Source organism: Brachyistius frenatus, unplaced genomic scaffold (assembly GCF_029030835.1).
Source record: "Brachyistius frenatus isolate BFR_SWC_R1_liver_20210118 unplaced genomic scaffold, ASM2903083v1 Contig_104, whole genome shotgun sequence".
NCBI lineage: Eukaryota > Metazoa > Chordata > Actinopteri > Embiotocidae > Brachyistius > Brachyistius frenatus.
In genome coordinates this window covers 479,457-506,583 of record NW_027210703.1, presented here as the reverse complement: position 1 = coordinate 506,583, position 27,127 = coordinate 479,457, and the positions used below count along the sequence as shown (strand labels likewise).

Here is a 27,127-nt window from a genome sequence, read left to right as displayed (position 1 = left end):
AGACATCCTGGGTGATGGGTATAATTTACAAGCTATAAAGGTAGAATACATGGAACTATGATTAATGTAGCTAGATGCTTTTTATATCCAATTCCAGTAAATAATACTGTAAAACAAAACATGTTGTCATCTTAACTTATCTTAACCTCAATTGCTGACTTGACTCAGATATGATGTAATCAGGGTACCAACTTGGCTTTTCCCATTTGGCAAGAAGCTGTTTCTCTATAAAATGCTTTAAAATGTGCTTAAAAAAACTTTTAACTGCTGTTTTGTAACTGTAACATACACATCACATGCACATATGAACATACACTCTCATCCATCATCAAACTCACATTTTTTGCTTTTCTATTGATATTATTGTTTTTGATGTTGTTGTCATAAACATTTTGTTTTTATTTGATTTTCATTAGTTTTATGTAGTCATATTATTTCTGTACTGTATATCCTTTTTGTTTTCTATAACTTTGTGAACTTTAAACATTACCTGGGTGGCGGCTTTCAATAGGCTCATTTACTTTTTTGCCTTTCTCTGCTCTGTATGGTATCTTTTTTTCATCTTTGTAATATTTGTCTTTTCAAAATTGTGCAAAATGAATCTTGCTCAGGAAAAAAATTAATAAAGTGAACAAGATGATATGGCACTCTTGTGAAGAATTACATGAAGTATCTTGCACATTAGATCAGTAACTAAACTTCAGACAGAGATGTAGTGTTTTGCTGCCCTCTGGTGGAATGACCTTTGCCAAACTCATTTTTGCATATTTAAATATGTGCTCGCCAAAATGCAAAAAAAAAAAAAAAAAAGAAGATTGGCAGATATGAGTGAATCTGATGATGGGAAATATGCTGCTAACAGTTGAAACACTTGATTTTAAACCTGAGTATATCTTCTATTAATATTTATTTAGATATACTAAAGCAGGACTGCACATGAACATAAATCACTCAAAACATTCATTTCAACATCCAATCACTTCACTAGTTTTACCTTTTCAAAGAATTATCAGATATCAATAATCCTTCTGGCATTTCTCAAAAATATCGATCTCTCATTCTATTCCTGAATTATGACATTGGATAATTAGATAGCTCAGTGGTACAGTAAAGCTGAACTTTGATCTTTTGGATACAAAATGTCATTTTAGTCTATTAGACATTTGATGGAAATGTTGTCATAATTAACTAATGAATTTGAGTTATGGTCATGTGTTTTTTTTTAAATATAGTGTTACAAGAATGGGACAGATGTGAGATCACAGGGCCCTTTGACCCCCAAAATCGAATCAATTCACCCTTGGGACCAAGTGAATGTTTGTGCCAAGACCGAGGAAATACCCTGATCTTGAGAAATTGCGTTCGCTGGATCGGGATGGACAGATAAATAAAACCTGAAAACATAAAACGTCCGTCTACGGTTGTCCCCGATTTAGAGGCATGAAAATACTCGGGCCACTGTACTTGTATTCAGTCAGCTTGCCTGTGTTTTTTTTTTTTTTTTTTTTTTCAACCACTTGAGCTATCCTGTTCAACCTGAGGTACATTTTCCTCTTGCATCCATGAAAACGAAGTTTAGCCACCGTCCCGTTGACATTAAACAAGCGAATTAGCAGGTGCAGTCAGCAGAATCAGGCTGTGTGGAGATGATACCGTAGCCTTTATTTTGAACATGCTTGGCAGTTATCTTCTCCTTCATCTCCTCAGACAACACACCTCACCTGCGTGCTACTTAATGACAATAGTTTGCCTGAAAAGCTAGATTTTTATCACCACTTCTAAGAGGTATTAATAATTTTGTCTAAGCTATTTTAGAAGATCTTTGTAGATTAAGTAAGAATGCAGCATGGGGAGGGAGTGCTAATATCCATCTTTTAATTTCAACACCTTAAAAGAAAAAAAATATTGTTTTAGGAAAGTAGAAGGCCATCAATACAAACACATACCATTTCCCTGGGGATAAAAACATGATACAACATTTGATAAACAAACATCGTAAAAGTCACCTGTGCCAGGTTCATCATTTGGATATTTAAACTCAAATATCCAGGACTGTTATGAAACATTTTTGCATGCTTAGTAAGAAGACACGTGCAGATATGAGTGACTCCAACACTGATTAATATGCTGCAGAATAAAGTTCAAATGCTCGATTTTGAGAGTATTCGTCTGTTATATTTTCTGTTAACGTTCATCCTTAAGCATAATAATCATTACCTATTACTGTTGTAATAGTAATATTGTCCCCATGTGGAGCCTATTCTCAAGTCTGCAGTTTTTATCACTTCACGTGTGACTTTATTAATAGCCTGTAGAAATATTTATCCTTTTCCACTTTGCCTCAGTCCATCTAAATGAGCTTGGGCCCAGAGAAGGCAGTGGCACTTCTGGATCATGTTTAATTATGGTTTTATCTCAGCGTGGTAGAGTTTCAACCTGCATTAGTGGATGCAGCGGCGAACTCTATTCACAGATGATGGTTTTCACAATTGTTCTTAAGCCGTGATTTCAACTACAGATCTGTGGCTGGATTTTGAATGCAGTGCCGCCTGAGAGCCTGAAGATCACAGCCATCTAATATTGTTTTTTTTTAGCGTTATCCATTATGTACAGAGATTTACTCGGATTCTCTGAATCTTTTTCTGATATTATGTAACATAAATGATGAAATCCAGAAAATACTTCTAGATTGAAACCCTCCCCATCCTCACTGCTGAGAGACACTGACCTTGATGCCGTTTTTTTTACCCAATCATGTTACTGATCTATTGCCAATTAACTTAATTTGTTGTGAGATGTTCTAACAGGTATTTTTTTTTATATATATACTGTGTCGCTCAGCAAATTATTTACCTTTTATAAAATAAAGACTGGAGTCAGAGAAGCTCAGTCTCGGCATGTCAATGTTTTACCTGATGTGTGTTTTGTTGATTTGTACATTTGAATTTAAACCCCTTAATCCATGCAAAATCCTTTAAAAAAAAAAACATATTACATATTACAATCCATAATTTTATTTATTAATTTATTCCTTATTTAAGGGTAAACCTATGAACCAAAATCTCATTTTTACCACCCTAAAATGATGATTGATAGATTTGAGTGAAACTGAAATTCTACTTGGCGCTTCCAACAAAATCACCACAATGTGGAAATCTGCACACACCAGATCACAAAATGGTCGACACTCATTTGGCGTTTTTCCTGTCAAGACAAGTAGGTTTCATCACCATCTGCTGGCCAATATTTGGTGTATCGACAGGAATATTGAAAAGGCTATACAGCCGGTGTGAACTGGTTATTTCTCATTTCAGCCTGCAAGTAATTTTTCAAATTTTCATGCTGCTTCCGTGTTGTAGCAGCCGTTCTTCTAAAGCCTTCCGCGATCACCTCCAATAATCAGCAAAAAAAATAACGTGGTTCACAGAAGATGATGTAACACGAGCCAGCGGACTATCTGGAACTTGAAAGCCTTAAAAAAAAAATACAGTCTGATTTATCAGTGTTTTACTTGAAATTGATGTTACTTGATATTTAGTGAGGCTGCCGGTACTCATGTCAATTTTATCATTAATTGAACTACACATACCTAATGAATTAAGTCTATTAAGCGAGGTGATCACATTCGTGCATGCTAAGTAGGTCTTGTCAAGGAAGATGAATTTTCACACTTCTAAACACATCTTAAAATCCATCAGTATCACCTTTTAATGGCTTTCCTAATGGCTAAGTTGAACAACTCCAGGCGCCAGGGTTCCCAAATAATTAGGGTAAATTATATCCAGTTTATATTTTTGGAGGAGTTATTCATTTACTCTGACAAGCCGACGTATGCTATAGTAAAGAATTCATATATTATTATCAAGCTTTCTGGCTGTTGCTTCATACTTGCACAGATATGAGAGTGGTATCAGAAAGAGGGCATTAGGCATATTTAAAAAAAAAAAAAAAAATTTAAAAAAAAACCATTAGAATATTCCTGAAAGATACAGTTTGATTAAAAATAAATGAAATCAAAACCAGTAATGAAAGATTAAACCAGACATAATTTTACCCAAAAGGCAACATTTCTCATTAAAGACCTGCAAGTTCTGCACATCTGTGCTTAATAATGCAGTGACATAACCGACATTTAAAAGGCTGATAACAAATATTCTTTGAAAAGTAATAATCCTTAAAGAAAACAGAAATCCTAACTCTTAACAATAAATCGCTGAAATACCAATAGACCTCAGTCAGTAAAGTGTCTCCAAAGGGAAAACAACTTCATTTGGCAACGCAAAGTGAGCGATTTCCAGAAAGACCAAACACAATCTACTTGACCTTAAACGGGCAGCATGACATCAGCACTGATTAAAAAAAAAAAAAAAAAAAAGGGAGGAAAATCTGTGAATAATTAATAGACTCATAGCTTGGCAATGTTCACTGAGCTCAAAACAGCAGAGTCAGAGTCTCCCCGAAACTCTGAGATCCAAAACAAATGAATGAAACGAAATATTTTCAAGGAAAATGTCTGCAGTCAAATGAGTCACAGCGTAAAAAAAACAAAAAAAAAACACAGGTATGACAGCCCAAAAACTAAATGAGTCAGTACACGGCAATGATTTTGCAAAAAGAAGGACAGCCCACGACATTCCTGAAAGCATTAGAAAACGTGATGAGACTGACCGACTGTCAAACCAGTTGTGTTATATAAAAGTCACGCCAGCACCAATGTGGCAATAATGGTGTTGCTTGATTCGTCAGCTGGCTATTTCGGTCCGGATCGGAGCCGTTGGCGTGCGACGTGGGCGGTCTGAACTGTCCCGAGCGCGTCACACCTGAAACTCGAGAGAAGAGCGCACGTCGTAGTTTGTGGGGAAAAAAACCCCAAAAAACATCGGGGTTGAACGTTTTTTTGGACGATCCTTTTTTTCCCCATCACCGCAGCTCCGCTTGTATCACATGTCAAAATGTAACGTTGCGCGTCGCGGTGACACGGTTACCTCCCCAACCTCCCGGGTCACCCTCGGGGTAACGTTTACCTCTTATCCGTATCCCCGCTCGAGCTCGGCAAATGGCAAAATCCACCTCCGATTAACAAACGCTCGGGGGTCCTTCAGTGGTCAGAGCAGCTCGCACAAGTCAATCATTTGGGAGCTGTCTTGCCTGAGAACAAAGAGACGCTTTTGTTAAGGACCATGAGTCGGAGTTTCCATCTTACGCGGCAAGCTCGCCGTTTCCCAGCAAATTTGTTGTTGTTTTTTCCAGTCTTTATTTTTGCGGCTTGAAATTAAGCCCACGTTAGATGGAAGCCATCAATTATAAATCCTACTTTATTTGCCTTTGGTTGGGCACGTCCATTCTGTTACTGTTATCTGGAACACACACACACACACACACACACACAAGGACTGTCTGTTTTCATACATACACACTCTTTCAGAGTCGTCTGCGCTGGCAGAAACATAGAAAAGACAAAGAATTGCTTTTACCAAGGAAATGTTCACTATGAAAACTGCTGATAAGTGTGTTTCTGTGTACTATTGCTCGCAGTGTTTGGATTTGGAGCGGTACCCACAGATAGATCTGCCCCATTCATACATGTGGGGCACTTTGCAGGTTTTATGCCCACGTGATTTCCCCTTACTCCTTAGCTACCGGTAACTAAAATCCATTTCAGCCTTTTTTTTTTCATTTTTTTTTACCTATCCGAGAGAACAACGCTACCAGCGACCTTCTAACACGTCTGCAAAACAAAGCCCTTACTGATCTGAGATGAAAAAAGATAAAAGGGTGCTTATAAATTAGGTAAAAAAACAAAAATATTGTTTAAAAAAAAAAAAAAAAAAAAAAAATTGGGGGCTGGATCGCAATAATTCCCTCTGAATCCATTTCCGCTTGGGGCTACGGATAAGAGGAAACTCGCTTGTGCACATAACCTAACCCGATCTCAAACCATTAAACTAAGATTATTAAACCGGGCCTTTGCCCGACTATCAAACAGACTTTAGCGCTGGTTCCTGTCACAGCGTGCTCTCGATGAACCGCAGTCCTGCGGGGTTTCAAAACTGCAGAGAAAATAATTTGCGAAACCAACATCCCTACCCCTCAAGAGATTCGGTTCCTAGTATTCGGAACAGGTTGTTTTTTTTTTTTTTTTTTTTTTGGCACAGCAGCGTGCAATCCAACCTGGCACAGCGTGGACATTTTTTTTCATCAATTTTCAGTCTTTGTGCGACACAGGGTTTAAACAGCTCTTCCAAAAATGACAAGGAGTAAGGCGAGCTGGTGAACAGCAGACGACTTTTGTACATTGAGAAAGTATACGAGACGGCTTGGCTTGATAAAATTACAATGGTAAAAAAATATATATATTTTTGCACCTCCAGCTATTTTCCGCCATCAATAATTTAGTTCGGCCGTACCTGGCCGCCAGACAGGTCACTTAAAGTGTCAGTTTTTGTATATTTTGAGCATCTTATTCTATTTTATCGTGTCGGAGGCAAAGATCCTGAACAAAACAAAACCGATTCTGGGTTGCGTGGCTAGAATTTGCACGTATCTGACTGTAGTGGCAGTTTTCTCTCCTGTGTTTGTCTGGATGTTGTTGTTGTTGTTGTTGTTGTTGTTTTTCAGTCGAGGCAGAAAAGTCAGATCTATAAAAAATACATAAATAAAAATTGAAACTCCTGCGGCAGAAGAAAATCTTCCCCCCCCCCCCGATACTTTCAACATTCCTGAGGTTTACGCAAACACACACAGACCGAGGAGAGTGAGAGGGAGAAAGAGGAAGGGGGGGGGAGGGTGGGAACGTTGGAGGGGGTGGGTGGGTGGGGGGGGGCGGAGGAAGCTATAGAAATGAACTAAGCTCACAGAGTTGCCGCAGCGTCGAGTCACTTCTTACTCAGCGTCTAAACACACAGCACGGGTTGAAAATGAGTTTCGCCTGAATCGTGTCCTCGAGGTGAGCCGAAAGATTTATTTACTTTTTTCAAACTTGTTCGTATTTCTTGATGTACAAAAGAATTTAGTTGAGTGACTAAAATGAATCTTGAAGCGATGGAGATTTGAAATACGGTTTCGGCAACGCATCACGGATGTGTAAACAGAAATACTTCATTAAAAGCTGACGCGCAAGTCGCCTTCATCTTCATCATCATATGCTAATGATGTGTCACGCAGCGAGAAGTGTTGCGCAACTTTAGTAACGCGATTCGGGGAGCGGCGCTAATTAAGCAGATATAATGATTTGAATTGTGTTGTTTCAAAGTTATCTGTGTTAAGTGTTTTTGTAACACTTTTGTCAATAGAGCGTATTCAGAAGCCACAGATTTAAATTCACGCGGTTGATCCAGTGAGTCTGGAAAGCGTCACCATGACCGACTCCGTTCCCATGCCGATGGACTCGTTGTTATGCACGATGCAATATTTAAGCTAAAGTAACCCAACGGCGTCCGTCGGCGTCCCAGACCGGGTGATCTCGTCACCATCCGAATTTTTTCTAATTGTCCAATATTTGGATTTACCGTCAAACACTCAAAAGACATTCCTCTGCTGTGCTTTGTATACCAGTGTTGGTTTCTCACCGAGGATGCCAAATCAAACAGCGACCATCCCGAAGGCTGCGAGAGCTTTACTAGAGTACGATCGCTGTTTTTCGGACTTCCTCGTGTTGCAATAAGTGCAATACGAGGTTTTGGTGACGATGAGAGCGCTGTGGTCTTTAAACTGAAGTGTGATGTCTCATACCCGTGTAGGACAAGCCTCCTTGATGATCAACTCCATTTTAGCCAACTTCATCCAATTACTTTTTCACTGTGACCAAATTTTACCCGTGCGAGGAACAGGAGGGGGATTTTCATCGTTTTTCTGTGAGCTGTCTTGTAATTATTCATCAATACAATTAATTGCATGGGTTTCCTAGTTTATGTTGATGACATCACAGAAGCCGTCCTTGCATTCCTTTCTGGAAGTGGATCTGAGGACTGTGTCTTAATTCAGATACTTAAAACGTGCTACTTTGAGCAGTATGTTCACTGTGAGTACCCAGATACTGGACAAGTTTATTGTGTAAAAACATTCACTGTTTTGTTTTTTTTGTTTTTTAGTTAAGGGAGAAAGATATTTTGGCAGGTGATGCATTCAAAAAGTCATCATTTCCAGTAAGTTCACAGTGGAGCGTACCATGTGAGACGCAGGCCCTAGACTCCTAAATTAAAATCAATAACCGATCAAATACAAGTTTTCTTCTCATCCTTTCCTTAGATAGTGGGACATTACCTTGATTTTGACAGCTGGACTCTTTGCTCTACGTGTCCTGGCATTACTCAGCTATGGAGTACTCATTCTTTTGTTAGATCATCGGACAATGTTAAACGGGTGGAGTCAAATCACAACAACACAATACACACGGTTTTTGGCTGAAGCTTCTTCCTCTTGTGAAGTATTTTTGCATTACACTTTTCTTTTCTTTCTTTTTTTTTTTATCCCTGCATCAGTTTGTCGGTGAATTTTTGGCAAACTGTTTGCAGTGGATGGTTTGATTTGTCACAGCAGGAAAACAGGTAGTGGAACTGATGCCATTTGCGATGGCTGTGTTCCATGTAAGTGTAGCAATCAGCCATGACAACGAGCCCAGCGTGCGCACCTGAGGAGCCCCGGCACTGCGACACAGAAACAGAATTTAAAGCCAGTAACGTCGTTAGTTTTCCTTTGTTTTCCTAGTTGGTGGGAGGTCGCCGATTGGGGAAACGTTTTGACAGCACACTGAAGAAGTTCACATCCTTTCTGAAAGATCGTTCCCTCCCCCGTCCATTTCCAGTTAAAAATGGACCGGATGCTCGTTACTATTGACAGCCCAATTTCTGATTTACACGGTTGACACATTTTTAATTAAAACGCTTTTTTTTTTATGACAGGTTTACAGAGTCGGTTCATCCTGACTAAAATTCAGCCATCCTGCTATTTGTTTAGGTTTGATATCTTTCTCTCTTGACAGAGGTTTTTTTTTTTTTTTTTTTTGCTGGAACTACTTTCCACAAAGTCCTAGTTCTAATAAACACTTCTGACATCCTGTAGTTTTCCCCAATAAAAAACAAAACAAAAACGATGTATACCGCGAACAACCTCAACACATGCCGATTCATTTATCGAAGGGGGGGGGGGGTCGCTTTTCATTCTGTCGAAAGAACAGTTTGCCACCGACTATTGACTTCTGGGTAAATATCAGATGCAGTAAAAAAAAAAAAAAAAAGCAATGGATGACGCTAATAACGGCATATCGGGGGAGATAGCGCGGCCGGATCAATGAGAGAAGCTTTTGTTGTTTTCTCTCATTGCCCTGATTGCTGATTTAGTGCAGGACCGATGCGTCACACTACGGAGACCGGAGCGCAGACTTTGCATGGAGTTGCCATGGGTTACGTGGAACCAGCAGTAGAGTTAGTGACTTGGCCAACTCCTTCACAATACCTTCGTCGTCCCGTGAGCTTGAATACTTACAGAAAATGAAATGATCCAAGGAATTATTCATTTGATTATTATGATTTCTGCCATCGCTTTGTTTTTCAGTCAGACGTGGCTACAATTATGGGGTTCGACTCTGGATGAGTTTTCCGTCCAAAACCATGTGAGAAATTTTAAAACTCATCAAATTAATGCAAATATTAGAAATACTTTTTTTTTTTAAATGTAAAAAAGAAAGAAAAAAAAACCATTACTACGGCAGTTTTAGGAAATCAGATTTTTAAAGGAAAATTCCAGTAGTATTTTTTCATATATTTGGCCTCTGTGGCATTATTTTTCAAAAATGAACTCCCCACCATCATCGTAGAGATTTACAAAAACTAGAACACATTCAGAGCCATATTTACTAAGTTACTTGCCGGTTTAATAGGTACACCCAGTTAACCACAACAGCACTTAAGGTGATGATGTTCAGGTTTTATGGAAACTATTTTAGAGGTGCTAATTCATATGTGGGATCATTTAAGAGGATGTGGTTTGTGATTCTGTCGATTTGTTGTACCATTTTGTGTTTCAGCCCCACTTATACCAGTGAGAAAAAGGCTAAATGATGGAAAATTAATATTTTTCTGGTGTCCCCAGGATGCAGAAAGCACCAACTGCTAACAGCGCTCCTCTCTGAGCTGCTGGTGGATTACATCCACCAACACAAACTGTTTACAGAGTACTCTTCTTCAGTTTGCCCCAGGTGGTTTCTTGCTAATGATTTTAGTTGGGAGAGTTAAGACGGTTCTGTCACAACATCTTTGATTTGTCTCCGGCGCTTAAAGAGGAGGACTTCAGAGATGAATTGATTTGTATTACGGTGGACGGGGGAGTGCGCCTCTCAGAACTTGCCAGTATTTTACAGTTTTGCCGTTTGCTCGTTCTCACGACGCGGCCGAGGAAGAATTAAGCGTGGATTCGAATGTACTAGGACCGAGGATGAACAACGGCATCGTTGCCAGGATGTGTCAGCTTTCACAAATCCTGTCACGTTTCAAATCTACTCACTGACGTCGTGTGTCGCATGCAGAGAAGACAAATATTATTTTCCTCTTCACGTGCTCTCCGGGTGGTGGTGGTGGTGGGGGGGGGGATTTCCCAGTTGTCCTTCCGGTGAACCTGGCAGTGAGTCAACCCGCAGTGGAAAACAAACCCGACCCGGAAGAGGGCCACACGTTCACGCGCATTAGATTACGCGTGTCGCGTGTTACGACATGATTAAAAAATAAAAAATAAAAAAGCCTTCCATGTAAACCCGCGTCGACGCGGATCGCGACGCCTCACCCTCCACAGCGGAAGGAAATAAATACCGAGGGATTGACGAGAGAACAGTCTGCAGCGTTGCCAAAGTATTTGTGCACATTCCTTTCACAGATAAGGCTGCACACCGCAGAACAGGCAGGTTTTCCGCACGCATAACAAAAAAAAAAATCTCAACCTGACAGCCCGACAGGAGAAGCGTGTGCTCGGCAGGTTAATGTCAAACCGGCTGAGAGGTCGTGAACGCGCAGGTTGAGTTGACCCTTTGCTTTCCGAAGCTGAGGAACGCGCTCGAGGCAAATGGCCAGATTCTTTGCAAACACAGAGAAGAAAACAAAATGGGGGGGGGGGTTATTTGACTTGAAACTGATTTGAGGTTTAGATGCAACCGCTTGTTGAAGGTTTGCTCCTGTGCAGGAATATATGGTCGAGCTGATTGGATTGTGATTTCCATAAACCAGAAAAGAAAGATAAAGCATGCCCCGGGTTGGGTTTTTATTTTTTTGTAAACAGAAGTTGGAGACATTTTTTCCGGGTTACTCGAGCGATGACCTAATGTGATAACTATATTCTTCCTCATTTCTATAAACCTGCAACATTTAAAGGCACGTTTGAGAGATTACAAAGCGAGGCCCGAAAATAAAATAAAAAAAAAGATAGAGCAGAGCTGATATTTTTGAGGCCGATTCTCAATATTCGGGAGTCAAATAATAAAAAAAAAATGCAATGTTGATATATTTTCTGAAATGCGGTTATCAAACGATCATGACAAAAATCTGTAATGGAGGCGGGATATTTTATAGTTTACTGATAAACTACGTTGTCCAAAATGATATCAGTGCCCTGAAACGTTCTGTAATAGCTATAAATATAATAGAGGTTCTCTGCCGGGTGTAAATTCAATCTGTACAGCATGACCACTTTCTGCAGAAAATAATATCAGTCCAGCGGTGGTTGAATGGTGAACTAAAAACAACTCGTGTTCTCCTGCTGCTACGATTCACATCTATAAACTGACCAATCGGAATAAAGACATTGAACATAAACACTATTACAGTTGATGATTTGTGGTTTACACCACGGCACTGCCATTTTTTTTCAGGCATCTCACAATGAGACAGACCTAAAAACCAACAAGTTCTTCTAAATGAAACAACACAATTTCTTTGTCATTTGTAACTGACTTCCTGAGCAACTCCCATAATCACTTCTGATCTGATACGCCTATCTTAACCACAACATAAATTGTCAGTTCCTTTCCAAAACCATCAGGAATCGCTGTTAGAAAATGAAACCCATCTCATAGAGGACAGTTAAGGTTTGGCTTCGGTCCAAAAAAACTGACTTGTATCATCTGAACGCCTCAAATATGAATGTATTTTTTAAAGAGTTTGAAACCGAATTTTATTCCCTTCGTGTTATTACTAATTGATATTGCAACATGACTTTACAACAGCAATTTTATGAGTTTTTTGCTAAGTCAATATTTTATTGATGTTTATCTAATCTACCACCAATTTCCAGCAGCGGCTGTTCGTTGGGGACCAGATTAGATAGCCAAGGAGTGTTTCTCGTTTCCACCGGCTGTTTACTGTCAAAGACTATGTTTATATGACAAGGAAGCAAGACGACGGCTGCAATAAACACGCCAACAATAATTCAGTGGAAGATTATAATCGTCTGATCGCTGTCTCGTATTTATCCAGGTGAAATCGAGTCAGCTGACTATTGATAGTAAAAAAAAAAAAAAGTAATGTTGGTATGGGATTATTATTTTTTTTTAACTCTGAGCTGCAAAGAATAGAGAACAAAGAAATCAAAATAATATTTAGTGTTAGCTCCACTTTTTTAGTGTTAGCTCCAATTCTTTTTTTTTTTTACACGACCCATATCCGCACAGACATGTTTTATTGAATACACGTCACTCGGGGACAAAGATAGCGCTGACATTGATTGTTTAACGGGTGTTGTAAAGCATGACGGTTCCTCCACGTGAGGGCCAAAGCAGTGTGTAGCTTTAGACTATTAATATAAATGCAGGCTGAGGACTGGGGATTGTGAAAGAGTCTGCAACAGCCTTAAGTGAGGAAGCGGTCTGAAGAGGGTGAGTGCTGTGCTGTGTTCAGTGTTGTTAATGTATACGGAGGGATGAATGAAAATATCTGTTGTTGTTTTTCTCTGCGGATTTGCTGCCCGAGTGCACATAATGACTGCAGAGTGATGTCGTTGTCTCTTGCGTGTCTTACAGGGTCAGCTTAACCTGCAGAAGATGCTAAATGTCAGTGTTTTCTGCAAAGGCAGCATATATACGGCTTAATGGGAGCTGATGGAATTGAGTTGATCGGAGAGAATAATTTTTTTTTTTTTTTCCAGTCTCGCGTTGTGATTTCTCTGACGTCTCCCAGTGCCACATGGATATTTTTGGGGTTTGTCTATCTAACCAGGAAGGCAAACGTTTCCTCTTTCCCTTGTGTGTGTGCCTGACATTCTGTTGTAAAATGATTGTATCCAGATTTTTACTTCGGTATTCTCGCGCTTACAGTTAAGTGACAATATAAAAAACCACAAACAGAGAAGAATACAGACAAAAGGGGGAAATATAAGAAATACAGCAAAATAGGATAAAGAAGAAGGAAGAGAGGAAGGGAGAGAAAAAGAAGAAGAAAAGTACATAAACAACGTTTGCGATTGAAAATTGTGTTCACTCGTGTTGAATAAAACCTTAATTTACAAAGTATCTAGTAGAGTAAAAGTGTAGTATTTACATGTAATTTACTGTGAAAATAGTGGAATGGGGTCACGAAAAGAAAATGAAATATTTGGTACTAATACTTTAAGCCCGTACTTTAGCAAATCATCCTGTGTCCTTGAAGAATAGGTTCGTCTTGTTACGGAGCTGTGTGAAAATAACACCTCTTGCGAAAATCACTGTGATCCTCCTGACACTTATTTGTTTGCTTTTTTCCGCCGTAATTGAGAGAAAATGGCTATGAATGGATCTTTTCTGTTTTGTTCCTTTCCAGATCCGTCACAATGATGTGGAAATTGTTCCCTCTCAGTGCTCTCATCCTCGGAGCTCTCGCGTCCCCGACTCCGTCTCCACGGCCGCCCGCTGACGCAGCAGAGGGACCCTGTCGGATCTATAACTCCGGCCGGTCTGCGGACTGTCTGGGAAGACGGCTCGACGGTGTCCCGCGGAGACAATTTCCGTCCACGCTGGAAGAAATAGACCTCTCCTACAATAAGCTTCGAGCCGTTCGCGCCGACGACTTCCGCCACCTCCCTCGGCTTCGCGAGCTTCAGCTGCAGTACAACAACATTTCGCACATCGACCACGACGCCTTTAAAAGCAACACGTTCCTGGAACATCTCAACGTCTTCAACAACTCCCTGCGGGAAATTCCTGCCGCGGCTCTGACGCCTCTCTTGAATCTGAAACAACTCTACATGTCCAATAACCTTTATAAACACGCCACGCTGGCTGACGGCTTCTCCCAATTGGTCAAACTCCAGGTTCTGTCTATGGGTGGTCCTCTGGTGATGGGTCTAAAGAAAGAGGATTTTCAGCCCCTGAAGAACACGAGCCTGCAAGGTTTTGCCATCAAATGTTCTTCGAATCTAAGTTACTACGAGCCGGGAAGTTTGGAAGTCATTCAGACGAGGCAGATGGGCTTCGACATGGCCGTAGACCAACGGCCAAACGCCCTCGTTCACATGCTGCGCGACCTCGCCAACAAGACCTTCGCCGTCGTCCAGTTTCGCAACCTCTTTGAATTCGCGTACTACCTGGGAAGGGAGGATATCTTCCAGGGTTTAAAAGCCGTAACAACCCATCAGCTCATCTTCCACAGAGGTAAATTCAACGAGAATCTGCTGAGGATGGCTTTAACGAATTTACAAGAGGCCCCCATCAAAAAGTTGAGACTTCAGTACATCGACTTTGCCCGTTCGCCAACATTCGTTGATAGCGGAGCAGGTTCCAGCATCATGGACCTGGTACTGGACAAGTTAGATCTCTGGTGAGTATCTTCTCATTTTGTGGGCTTCATGTGCCAGAGTAAAATGTTACGAAACATGGTGTCAAATTTGACATTTGTCAAAATATCATCGTAAAATCTTCCTAGACTTACGATAGGTTAACACCGTCACAAAGATTTGTTTGTTTCACGTTGCAGTTTACGAATAGTTTTAATTGCTTCTTGTGTCATATAAGCTTACGTTGGATAAGTTCGAATTTTTATGGAGTATTCCCTTTCCAGGGTATCATGACATTATAAAAACAAGCAGTGTTACCAGAATAGTCCATAAAGGAAGCAATAAGAAAATGAATAGTTCCTGTTCAGTGCCTTCTGTTTAATTAGCGTATATGATTCAAGAATTTTAATAAAGTCATAAAATATGTCTCTCGGTTCCATAACATTTTGATGAACAGATGGTAGGTTAAACTGGAATGACATTTGGTTTTCATGGTCATCATTTATCAGTCACCACACGTCAAAATCCAATTGCAAAAATGTGTGCGCTGTCAGTCTCAATCATATAACTGATGACTTGAAGGCTTCATTTAAAGCCCAATTTTTCATTGCTCAAAACTAATTTGAGCTTTTTGCTGAAACAGAAAGTATCCTATTTGCTCAGTCTGGCCACACTGAAAATAAGAATTGATAAAAAAAATTAAAAAAAACTCAACAATATGTTCATGATTTAGTAATTTTCTCAATTCCATGTTACAAAAACTGGCAGGACTTAGAGTGGGAAAAAACTGAAAACCCAACTGCATGAATTTTTTTTAAATTTATAACCACTTTTAATGGGCAAAGCCAAATAAATAAAAAAATTAAAAAAATAAAAACCGAGCTGTACTCCATGTTGTCATTTGATTTAAGAAGTGTACTGTTTGGCATGATTTACAGCTCATCTGGAACATAACCACAATTGACTGTAAAACAATACATAAAAGGACGCCAGCTATAGCACCACTTTGTGGTATATCATATCTGACACAAAAGCACTTTAGTTTGAGGAATTCAATATTTCTGAAAAAGCTCCCAAATATCGTTGAGTACTCGTTTTTCATTTACACGTGTACAACACAATTTTTTTTTTTTTTAATCTCTATTTCTTGTAGGTATATCAGCAATCCTGATGTGCTGCGCTTCGACTGGCGTTTCACCTGGCTGAACAAAATCAAGAACTTGTCCTTTCAGTACGTGCACTTCAACTCCGTACCTTGCGATTCCTGGGTCGAGATGAAAGGCGTGGAGTTTCTGGACGTCTCCAATAATCGACTGAAGAGTGAGTTTATATTTAACCGGCAGTGCGATTACAAGGGCACCGTGCCCAATCTTCTAACCCTCAACATGAGCAACAACGACTTGACCAGCTTAAAAGACTTGTCATCTCTGATGAGGGAGTTCCAGCAGCTGCAGGTGTTGGATTTAAGCAACAACAGATTGGGATCTGCGAAAGATAGCAAAGACTGTGTTTGGCAACAGAATATCACGCGACTTATCGCTCACCACAATCAATTTGTAAGTGAAGCCCTCAGCTGCCTTCCAACTACGGTTCACTACTTGGATCTGTCCTACTGTGACCTGGACCAGCTGGACATGACGTACTTCGTGAAAGCCGCCGACCTGAAATACCTCCTACTGAGTGGGAATAAAATCAAGTTCATCCCATCCAGGTGGGAAAGTCCGTCACTGCGGTATCTGGCTTTGGACGGGAATTCGTTCGGCCTCATCAGCAAGGCGTCCTTCGAGGACATGCCTCGATTGTCTCGCATTAGGGCCGGGAACAATCCTTACCATTGCACTTGTGAGCTTCATACTTTCGTCCAGGACACGATCTCAAAAGGAAAGGTGAACCTCACCGACTGGCCTTGGAACTACAAATGTTACCACCCGGAGGCCTTTCTCAACACGGCCGTATCGAAATACTTGCCCGGTCACGTGGCGTGCGACATGAGACTAGTAATCATCATCTGCGTTGCAACCACCGGAGTGGTGATCCTGATACTTGTGCTGATTTGCTACATTTTTGACCTGCCGTGGTACACTAAAGCCACGTATCAGATTGCCCGGGCCAAATACAGAGCTCACAAGGAAAAGGCAGCTGGGGGAATCGGGGCTTTTACCTATCACGCCTTCATATCCTACAGCCACTCGGACGCTGACTGGGTGATGGAGCAGCTCCTGCCGTGTTTGGAGAACAACAGGAACCCCTATCGTCTGTGCATTCACGAGAGGGACTTCATGCCGGGGAAGTGGATCATCGATAACATCATTGAGAACATTGAATGCAGTCGTAAGGTAACAAAATGTAGTTTTGTTGTAGAAGCATTACTAGTTACCAACAGTTACAGTAAATAAAGGCTCGCATGACCATCGTGTCCTTAAAATAAGGTTCGTGCGGAAAAGAAGAAGTGAAACCGACCAGGTAATTCAGGGCAGACGGCTTTTCAGGAACTATGTTTTTAGTCCGCTGATGCGTCAGCTGGTTGACGATGGCAATATCACCAACTAAACCTGCTTATTCTCTCCTATTTATGGGTTTATGTTTATTAAAAGCTGCATATAATGCCCAAATAGAAGATCTATTAATACAGTAGTCTAACTTGAATGAATGAATGTTGGGATTTGGTCATGGTTGGAGTTGTAGTGTCGTGCAGTGTTAGTTTTACGAGCCCTTACTGACTTCCTTTTGGCACTTCCCCTCTGGGAAGTCGTGTGACCATCTTAGGAGCTCTTTAAGTAATCTGGAAACTTGATGATAATCGTAACATTGATTCTTTAAGGTCTGACGAAGTGAATAAAGATGTACACCTTAAGAGGCAAATTATATGTACGAGTAAGCAATTGGTTGGTGGGCACCGATGGGGTATTGTTAAACATTTGAGGCTGATGAGGTTTGTCTACTGGCAGTAGTCCATCTATGTGGTCATTTATGTGACTCAGAATGGTAAATTGGCTGATCAGCTTCCTAAAGATATTTCATTCATCCTGTGCAGACGAGAACAGCGAGGTTTAAAAAAAAAAAAAAGAAAAAAAAATGTTTTTCTTGCATGTACAAAATTGCTGATTACATGGAATAGTTTCCCTTAATACCAATGTCAACCCATTCCTTAATATCCACAACCTGTTTTTAAATAGCTTTTTATTCCGAGTAGCACAACCCAGAGCACCATCAAATCCAATGTAGAAGTATTACGGTGTTATGGATATTGGAAGACGTAATTTCCTTTCTCTTGTCGTCTTCCTTCCCAGGTAATATTTGTCCTGTCTCAGAACTTCGTCAACAGCGAGTGGTGCAACTACGAGCTGTACTTTGCTCAGCAGAGAGCGATGGGAAAGACCTTCAGCGACGTCATCCTGGTGGTGAAGGAGCCCATTGAGCTGACCTCCCTGCCCAGCAAGTACTGCAAGCTTAAGAAGATGCTCAGCACCAAGACCTATCTGGAGTGGCCTCAGCAGGTTAAACAGCAGCCGCTTTTCTGGGCACAGCTGAGGAACGTCCTGGGTAAGCCGACGATGAGCCGAAAGAAGTCGCACAGTGTCAAGAGCCGAACCTCATCCGTGGGGGTGAATTTCTGCGATTGCGCCCAGGATAGAATGCCAGAATTAGCGATGACCGATGTAAAAGAAGAACCAAAAAATATGATCAAGAGGAATGATGATGAGCTGTCAAATCAGACGCAAATACCGATGGTGGCCTTTTATCCTAAAGATCAAACCAGCGCCAACATTCCTTCAGCATTGTCTCAGTAAATTCCTGACCTCAAGTAACCTGTGTTTTTTTGAGTGGGTTATGCCAACCTGGGAGCAAAAGCCAAAGACAATGACGGGCAAAAACACGATCCCTCCCCGCCCCGCGGCATTCTGCCATGTAATCCCCGGAGGGCCGAGCCGATGCCCTCTGCTCCGCTTCCCCTCTGAGTGTCTCAGGCCGGGTGCTCTCGGCTGACAGGTGCTGAAAGGCCAGCTCAAACGAGATCTCCCATGTTGCACTCTGGATAACAAGCGAGGTCTCGGGAAGCTGCGTGGTGACAGGTGCCACGCGGTGAAAAGAGCCGGGCTCCGTTACAGTCTGGGCAATTGGCGGTATGAGATCATGAACGCTCCGGCTCTGATGTTCCCTGGCCACGTCAAACGCCACACAGGCTGTCTCATTAAGAAAAGTTATAGTGCAAAAGCGTGGAAATTGTGATTTGGTGATGCTCCAGCACTATATTTGCGTCGGCTCTTTGGATGTTTCGATTTAACGAGCATACGGTCCTTAAGGGGAAGTCAACTATATAGTACATCAAGTGTTTCAAGCTGACTACTATACTAATATACTAAAGTATTTACTGTATTTGCTCAGGCAGACACCAGTTTGATTGCTGCCATATGTTAATTTGATTTGGTTGTCTAAGTCCTCTCAAGTCACTGCGTTCAATGGGCTGACAAAAGGCTTCATTACTATCAGATTTTTTTTTTTAATTAAATTGCTAATGACACAAGAGATAAGAAGACAAAAAAATTATAATCTGATAAACTTATAAATGTAATTTGATATTTGCATTAAGAGATATTTGACCACTAGGGGGACAAAGAAACTCCAAAAAACACACTGACAGACACAAAGTCCTGATATTTCACCACAAAATAATGCTATTGGGCAAATGAGTTTGCAAACAATTTTATACTTCCTTATCACGTAGAGATATGTAAGATTAAAATTAAATGTTTGAACTTTTAGCTGTCGCTACACACACAAACTAACAAATAAATGTCAGCAGAAATCAAGAATAAAGCAAAAAGACAAGATATTAAGATATACTGATATAAATAATTTTATTGTACAACACCTTTCTTTCTGTTCTTTATGAATACATTTGGGTTGAGCTGAGGTCAGACTCGAGTGATGATAGTTACTATAAATGTTCTTTTTAAACCGGGTTGTTGTTTTGTTTTTTTTGTCGTTCGGTTAATTCCAAAGTTATTTTCCAAATGACTTACTTTCCCTTTCACTTGCAGTAGTTTATTAGTATCTCGATTTTATATGCTTGGCGATTATCAAAGTCTTCAAATGGTCAGTAGATGACGTCCTACTGGCCATTTGCCCCCTACAGAGGGAGGGACAGAGACAACTCAGCTGTAGGAATGTTTTTATGGAAACGGGTAACCAGTCTGGACGACTGGTATGTATTTGCATTGATGATGGATAAAAAGGCTCTGTGTAACATATAGATTTGTCTGTTACTTTTTTTTATTTGACGTGCTGGCATGGAACATAAGACTTAAGTGTGAAACATATTTTGTAAAGACATGTATGAAGACGTTTATTTTTTATTCAGACTCCTTGTATTCTTTTTCATATTTTAAAGTGTCGTATGTACCTCATTTTAATGACCTGTATAATGCTGGACATTGATCATTCTTAATGAAGAGGTCAAATGTATTATTGTGAAATTGAATAAAAATATAACCGTCCTGGTCAACATGGGTAAAAGTGTGATGACTGGCGGGTTTTATAATAACTTTGGTTTCCGACACTAATGAGAGATGAGAGGCTATTTTTTTTTCCACATTCAGTCAGTGTCTCTTAATCAAGTCAAACAAAGAATAAAAAACTGTCTAGAGATCTGATATAGTTTTTTTCTGTTTAAAAAAAAAAAAAAAAAATTAAGATAGCCAAATATTAAACTGTAAAACATTTGTTTCAAGATAATGCAAATCCACAAAAGATATTCCTTAAATTAAATTTGCTCTGAAAATTACTTGATACTGGCATTTGAGAAAATCTGAAGAGTGTGAGCCTTAAATGATCTGACCTGCTACGACCTTTGTTTTTGGTTTTTCATCAGTGTTGCTGTACTGGTGCCCTACTGTTAATTTAACAAAAAGTATGCAAATATAAAGCCTTCACACTAAGCTACATGCAGATACTGATGCAAAAGAGCTCCAAGAATTTCCGTTGACTGACTTGCACTTACAGTAATTTGCGTTGCCACTCAGGTTGCGCTGCCACTCAAGCATAATCATCCCCTAACTTGCAAATGATGTTCGAGGGAAAGCATTAGTCACATCTAATAAGCAGGCGAGAAAGACAGATAAAAATGAACCCAGGCAGCACACGGGGTGGGGGGTGGGGGGGGGAGGGGTGGAAAGGAAGGAACTGCTTGAGCCCATTTCTTGGATTACTTGCTTATAATTTATTTAGCTGCATTAAGATGTTTTCAATCCCAGGTGTTTCAGGTCAAGCATTCATTTTAAATCCTGACATTTAAGTCAACATACAGCAGAGTCCTTAAAGAGCACACAGAGATGGATACTTAAACAGCTACACAATCCAAAGCCTTACATCTACTTAACTGACATTTGGATGAATTTGTTTACAGTTTATAGAGAACATAATGTAAAGAAGACATCAAGGGGGGAAAAAAATAAAAGCAATTCGAAAAAAATCTGGAATGTTGATTAATTTATCGAGTTTCACACAAACATTTAAGTATAAAGAGCCTGAACCAAAAAAAAAAACAGCATTTAAAAGTGAGTTTATAATAATAATCTATAATTAATTCCATTTATTTCCCTCCAAACGTTGTGACATAACATTAAAAGGTGATGAAATTCAGAAGAGTGCTTTTCAGCCCGCTGTTCGGGTCCATCAGGGTCTAAAGTGGTTGAATTACATGGGCAGGCGGGTCACCTGCAGCAAGTAGATGTATGCTGCTGCTCAGAGGGAGGGGCCTATCTAATTCTGATTAATTTGCAACCCATAACTAAGGAGGTGAGAGCTGAGCTGCAGCCACTTCCACCAGCGTCTGTCAGCGCCAGTGTCCAGGTGAGCTCCTGCCGTCTGTCCTGCTGTCTTTATCGCTGTTTTATCAGTTTCGTGTGCCGTGTCGGTTTGTTTTTAACATTTCCAGGAAGTGTTCGTGCTCAAGTCGCTGCCATACTTAATTAACACCGGCTTTGCAATCGACATTCAAAGGCTTTTAATTAGCTCCCAGATCGCGCCGGGAATAAATGATAAACTGCAATCACTGAGAATAATTAGAGGAATCTGGCGCCGCATTAGTCAGAGAAGTGATGTTGCATAATGTGCTCTGGAACTATTCACACGTGCTCTCGTGCACAGGTGATGCATTATTGATGCTCCTTCATATAGCCTGGGCTAAAAAAAAAAAAAAAATTAACAAAAAAGGAAGCCATCCAGTGGTCTGAATGATGAAATATGACCAACTTCTCCAGAGTTATTCTTCAGCACAAAAGGCATTAGGTTGTTTATATAATGTAACGCAAGCCACGATCTCAATCTATTTCATGTGCAAGATTCCCCTGCATGGGGTCTTTCCTTTGTCCTCCACTGGTTTAATGGAGGTGGGGAGGGGGGTGAAATTACTTGCCCCCCCACCCCCACCCCCACCCCGTATCCGCTTCTCAGGTGTCTTGATAGTGCAGGGCGGGTGTAAGGTTAGACATTTAAACTGTTTTAACTTTGGATAACACCCCAGACCCGTGTGTCTATGCATGCTATCTGGCCTCAAGCTGAGTTTGGCCCAGACGCTCCAGCAGGTTTGAGAAACGCGTTCCCTCGTGACACAAGATGTGAAGAAACGTACCCGACGCCAGCTTTTTTTTTTTAATATTTACTCTCATTCTCGAGGGGACTTCTGTTTACTTCCCTCCATAATGTTTATGCGCTCACTCATCACAATGCGTAAATTATGGTGTCTCAAGTTGAACTGAAGTAGACGCATAGCAGATGTGTTTAGTTAAAATGAGTCCGAACGCCCCAACCCCCCCCCCCCTCTCAAAAATAAATAAATAAGGAAATTGTTTGTTCCATCAAAAGTTTCTGACCTGTTTTAATTCTATTTCAGCAGATTAGTAACGTTTGGAGCAGTTGTTTCTAACATGAAGGTAAAGAACCTCCGACGCATCCTCCCAAATATATCCGAGAGGTCACGACATATTTTAAGACATAACCAAAAAAAAATTAAATCTGATTTTAAATGCATAACGCTTTAAGGTGTCAGCGTAATATGAACTTTTGGCTTCAGACTTTACAAGCATGGGGTGGGGGGATGGACAGGATAATTTTGCATCTGTTAGGATGTAGAAATCCTTCAAATGAAGAAAGAAAGGGACCGCTTTGGTCGAAGCTGCTTTCCGCTCACGTCTTACTAAAGGTAGAACCAGTGAGATCGGGTCACGTGGTCTTTGCCTCATTTTAAGGGGGGGGTCACTGCTTTAGAGGCATGGGAAATGTAAGTTTAAAAAAAACAAAAACACACAAACAGTTAATGTTCGCTCTGGATGCTAGGATTCAACTGAGCTAGTGTAACATGATTGTCTTTTTTATTTTTAATTTTTTTTTTATGCCATATTACCGCTCCGTTCTGCGGCGTGCACCAGACAAGTCGAGTTTTAGATTATTCGGGACAGAAGTGTTATCAGCGGTCATTAGGCGAACATAATGCTTCCCGTGTTGTATCATTTTAGCTTCGGGGCAGAGACTTAATGAAATCTTATCGTCGCTGTGAGGTTGCCAGGTAACCAGAAGAAGTCCTTACCCCTGGCCAAGTAACGGTCCAACAACAACAACAACCACGATAAGACCTTTACAATTGACGAGTGAGCCGGGGAAGCTGTTTTGCTCCGTTTTCAGTGTTTATGCTCCGCTAAGCTAACTAGCTGCAGGCTGCAGTGATATTTACCACATATGATGGTGGTACGAATTTCTGCTTACATTCTGCCAGACCGCAAGCACGCACGCAAGTGTATTTGTATTCCCTCAGTGCATCACCTTGCACTCGCCAGAGGAAACATTTGCATCTACAGCGTGCCAGTAACTATCAGTGCGCCATCTCGCCCTTCAACACTACTGCAAAGTTGCATCTTTGAAAACCTGAAACTTTTCTTTCCAACGTCTTGAGGAGGAGGAGGAGGAGGAAGAAGAAAAAAAAAAGTCATCCCCTTCCTGAACTCGAGGATCTCTTCAGCTCCAGAGTCGGTGATGGAGATTCTTGGTTTCCTATCTGTATCTGAAGCACATCGAAATTGCTTTCTTTCTGTTTCGTCCCCAACCCGCCGAAATCCATCAAACAGCCGAAATGCTGCCCCCCCCACCCCTCCCCACGTCTCCCGACTAGTCGGTAGTAAAATCGTGTGTTTCGATAATCTTATTTTGTCCTTCCATGCCTCAATTGTAGGACCGCAAAAAAAAAAAAAAAAAAAAAAAATGTGTGCCAATCTGCAAGGAGCTATGGAGGACCTCATCAAAGTGTTCTACCACTATTCTGGAAAAGAAGGTGACAAGTACAAGCTCAACAAAAAAGAGATGAAGAATTTGTTACAGGAAGAACTCTCGGATTTTCTGGCAGTGAGTATTTTCGGAAAGGCCGAGGAAATGAAACGGTTTGTAACGACGTTGTGCTACGAGACGTATCCTCATGTCCCATTTGCAACACAACAATGCACAAAGCTAGATAAAATGCTCATTAAATACCAGTAAGGTACTGCTCTGAATTTAATTTCTTCAGCTTCTCTGGACGTGATCAGATTTGACAACCACAGAGTATTTATTTTGTTAGAAATAAAATGTTTATAGTAAAAAAAAACCAAAAAAACAGACTAGTTTATAATTTGATTACAGAGTTTCAATGAAACGGAGATCAAAGGTTGGTCAGACCGTAATCATTGGAATTAGATTTTCCTGTATCACAAAAGCAGCTTATATTTTAAATGTAATAAATGCACGGTTACTATAGCAACCACTGCCGCATGGCAATAACCTTCAGAAGGTCGGATGAAAACCTGTCAATCAGATATGCTGGAAGAATTCCCCATTTCCCCCTGGATCCTGACATCCACAAATGTTTCCAATAAAGTGACAAGTAATCGAAAAACAATGCTACGAGCTGAATGAATAGGATTTTGATTCATTTCCAACGGCGTTGATGCTTCTGCACTTTCAGTCCATCACTGCAGCCCGGGAAGCTGAATTTGTGATAATTGGGGAAAACGACATGCAAAGACTGCATCATTTCCACCATAATTTATCGCCTTAACTCGCCTTTCAATATTTGGAAATAACTAGTGTTTGTACAGCTTTTTAGTTTAATACAGCCGATTGTATTTTTTTTTTTTTTTTTTTACATTTCACCTGGTTGGATATCGATTGTTTGTTTGTTGCTATGACCAAATCGCTGTTTCATGCCGTCATGGCTCCGATTATCACTTGCAGTTAAGAAGCTGCTAAGAAAGAGCTGTTTAAGTAACACGGTGTCAGCTGCAACAGAGAATGATGCTGCATAAAGACAAAAATGCTGCTCAGAGTGGGAGACTACGTTATATACAAGCTGCTGATGGAATATGCAAATAAAACTTGTAACCTCTAAACCCCCCCCCCCCCCGCACGCTATGCTAATATAGTTAGAGAATTACTATTGTGTTTTTTTTTTTACTTACTTTAATGGGTTCTGTTATCATCATTTATATATTATTACTGACTGCTAAGACAAATTGCACCTTGAGGAAATTAAGATGTATGCTCTAATTTAACGCCAAATTTATTCAGATTAATGTGCTATGATTCTTTAAATAAAAAGTTTTCATTCCTGGGAACAGAGGCAGACTTTCGGCTAGAAATGATAGAGCCCGGTTCTGGCACGAGGCCCATTGTTGGTGCATTACCGTTATGACCTGGCCCATTTTTGGGGAAGGGCAATTAAAAAGCGTCTTCCTCACAGTTTAATCATGGCGCTTCTCTTTTAGGGCCCCAGCGAGTCGTGCGTGGTGGAGAAGATTATGTGCGACCTGGATGAAAACGGGGACGGTGAAGTGGACTTCCAGGAGTTTGTGGTTCTGGTCGCGGCACTGACTGTCGCCTGCAACGAATTCTTTGTGGATTCTTGTAAGAGCGGCTAGAAAGGCTCTTAACATTTCACATTAAATTAACTGCGTTGTCGACATAATCTCTGAAGTAAAAGTTTGCTGAATAACACGCCACCTTAAAAAATGTTGCGGAAGCTTTATCACTGTTAACACGATGTCTTTTTTTGTGTGTGTGTGTGTGTGCTTCAAAAGTCCTCCATCTTAATAAAGACGTACAAAAAAAAAATGCTGTGTTTTCACATGTCTTATTTGAGGAAGCTTTTACAAGCACATCTGTCAACCACAGGCCAGTCTGCAGCATTTTGAAGTGAAACCACGTCACTAAGCAAGAGCCCTGTCAACAAGTGGAGAAGACTTTATTAGCTTTCTGGAAAGCGTGAGCACCACCCAGTGTCTAGTGGGGGTAAAAGTCATGACAGCCTGACGTCACCCTCTTCTCCTCCTAATCCAATCGTGGGCTGCTCATCCAAGAAGCTCTGCTCTGAAAGGAAAACGGCAGCCAGGCGCACTGAATGACGTCAGTCCCGGAAGCTCTCGGACACATTATGACTGCTCATACAAAAGGAGGGAGACTGCAAAGTCGTAGATAAGACGTTTATTAGGGCAACAGGTGACGAAGAGGTTCTTATGCAATGATTCAAATCACTTCCCTCCGAACCGGTCTCGTCCTTGTACAGATATGGAATTAGATTTGCGCACGAGGTGATTAATGACTCGCAATTTCTTTTCTTTTCCCACAGCGTCTAAGAAATGAGACACTAACCAGTCAGGGAAAAAAAAAAAAAAAAGATCTGCATTTAAACTATATTAGTTTAGCAGAAAAACACAAACTCGGCTCTAAGTCCAGTGTTTATTGACTCTGTTTAAATGGTATATGCACTCAGATCATCAACGTTACAGGACTTTATAATAGAAATGTGTTGTCATCTTTTTCACAGCAGAGTTTACAGAAGATACAAACAGATAGTCTGACAAAAAAAATAAACGAAAGGTATTCGAAACAGCCAGTTCTCAGTTAAAAAAAATCTGTAAACTGCAGGGTTGTTGTTTTTTTCCGATTCATTGGTTGGCCAATTTCGGTATGAGTGGTTATTTTGACCGATATGCACCAATATGAAAACTCTGTCTTTAGAACAAGAGGCTTAGGGTAATTTAGAAACTGTTCTATTTGTGTGTTGTTTTTTTTTTTTAACTTAGTTATTCATAATTATAAATTCACTGTTTCAGTGATCTGCTAATAATCCCCCCTTCTTTACGTTACATATCACTGTCACCAGTGTTTGATAAAAACAATTTGGACGATGTAGTAAAAAGTTTTTTCTTCCTACAAAAAAAAATAAAATAAAAGACATTTCATTTTTCTAAAGCACCTCCTTAGACAAACTTACAGCACGGTTTAGCCTGCCCGCAGAGCCTCAGAGAGGCAGCCTTACATCCTCTTTATTAACATGAGCAGGGTGAAGAAGCATTTCAGGTTAAACACAGCCCTC

At 40.5% G+C, this 27,127-nt stretch overlaps 2 protein-coding genes across 2 annotated transcripts; both read left to right on the top strand.

Moving 5' to 3' along the window:
- The first annotated feature begins 13,783 nt into the window (after window positions 1-13,783).
- Window positions 13,784-20,204, top strand: tlr18 (toll-like receptor 18). The gene is made up of 3 exons (XM_069711949.1): window positions 13,784-14,771; window positions 15,881-17,063; window positions 18,018-20,204. Exons 1-3 carry the CDS (start codon window positions 13,786-13,788, stop codon window positions 18,516-18,518), a joined length of 2,670 nt encoding a protein of 889 aa, XP_069568050.1. The 5' UTR covers window positions 13,784-13,785; the 3' UTR covers window positions 18,519-20,204.
- A 3,778-nt stretch (window positions 20,205-23,982) lies between these two features.
- s100a1 (S100 calcium binding protein A1) lies at window positions 23,983-25,852 on the top strand. The gene is made up of 2 exons (XM_069711916.1): window positions 23,983-24,123; window positions 25,518-25,852. The coding sequence occupies exons 1-2, from the start codon at window positions 23,983-23,985 to the stop codon at window positions 25,668-25,670; spliced, it is 294 nt and encodes a 97-aa protein (XP_069568017.1). The 3' UTR covers window positions 25,671-25,852.
- Window positions 25,853-27,127: the final 1,275 nt, after the last annotated feature.

Coding starts and splice junctions, on each gene's coding strand:
- tlr18 (XM_069711949.1), top strand. CDS start 13,786: ATGATGTGGAAATTGTTCCCTCTCAGTGCTCTCATCCTCGGAGCTCTC. Junction 14,772..15,880: donor CTGGACAAGTTAGATCTCTG/GTGAGTATCTTC, acceptor TATTTCTTGTAG/GTATATCAGCAATCCTGATG. Junction 17,064..18,017: donor ACATTGAATGCAGTCGTAAG/GTAACAAAATGT, acceptor CTTCCTTCCCAG/GTAATATTTGTCCTGTCTCA.
- s100a1 (XM_069711916.1), top strand. CDS start 23,983: ATGTGTGCCAATCTGCAAGGAGCTATGGAGGACCTCATCAAAGTGTTC. Junction 24,124..25,517: donor AACTCTCGGATTTTCTGGCA/GTGAGTATTTTC, acceptor CTTCTCTTTTAG/GGCCCCAGCGAGTCGTGCGT.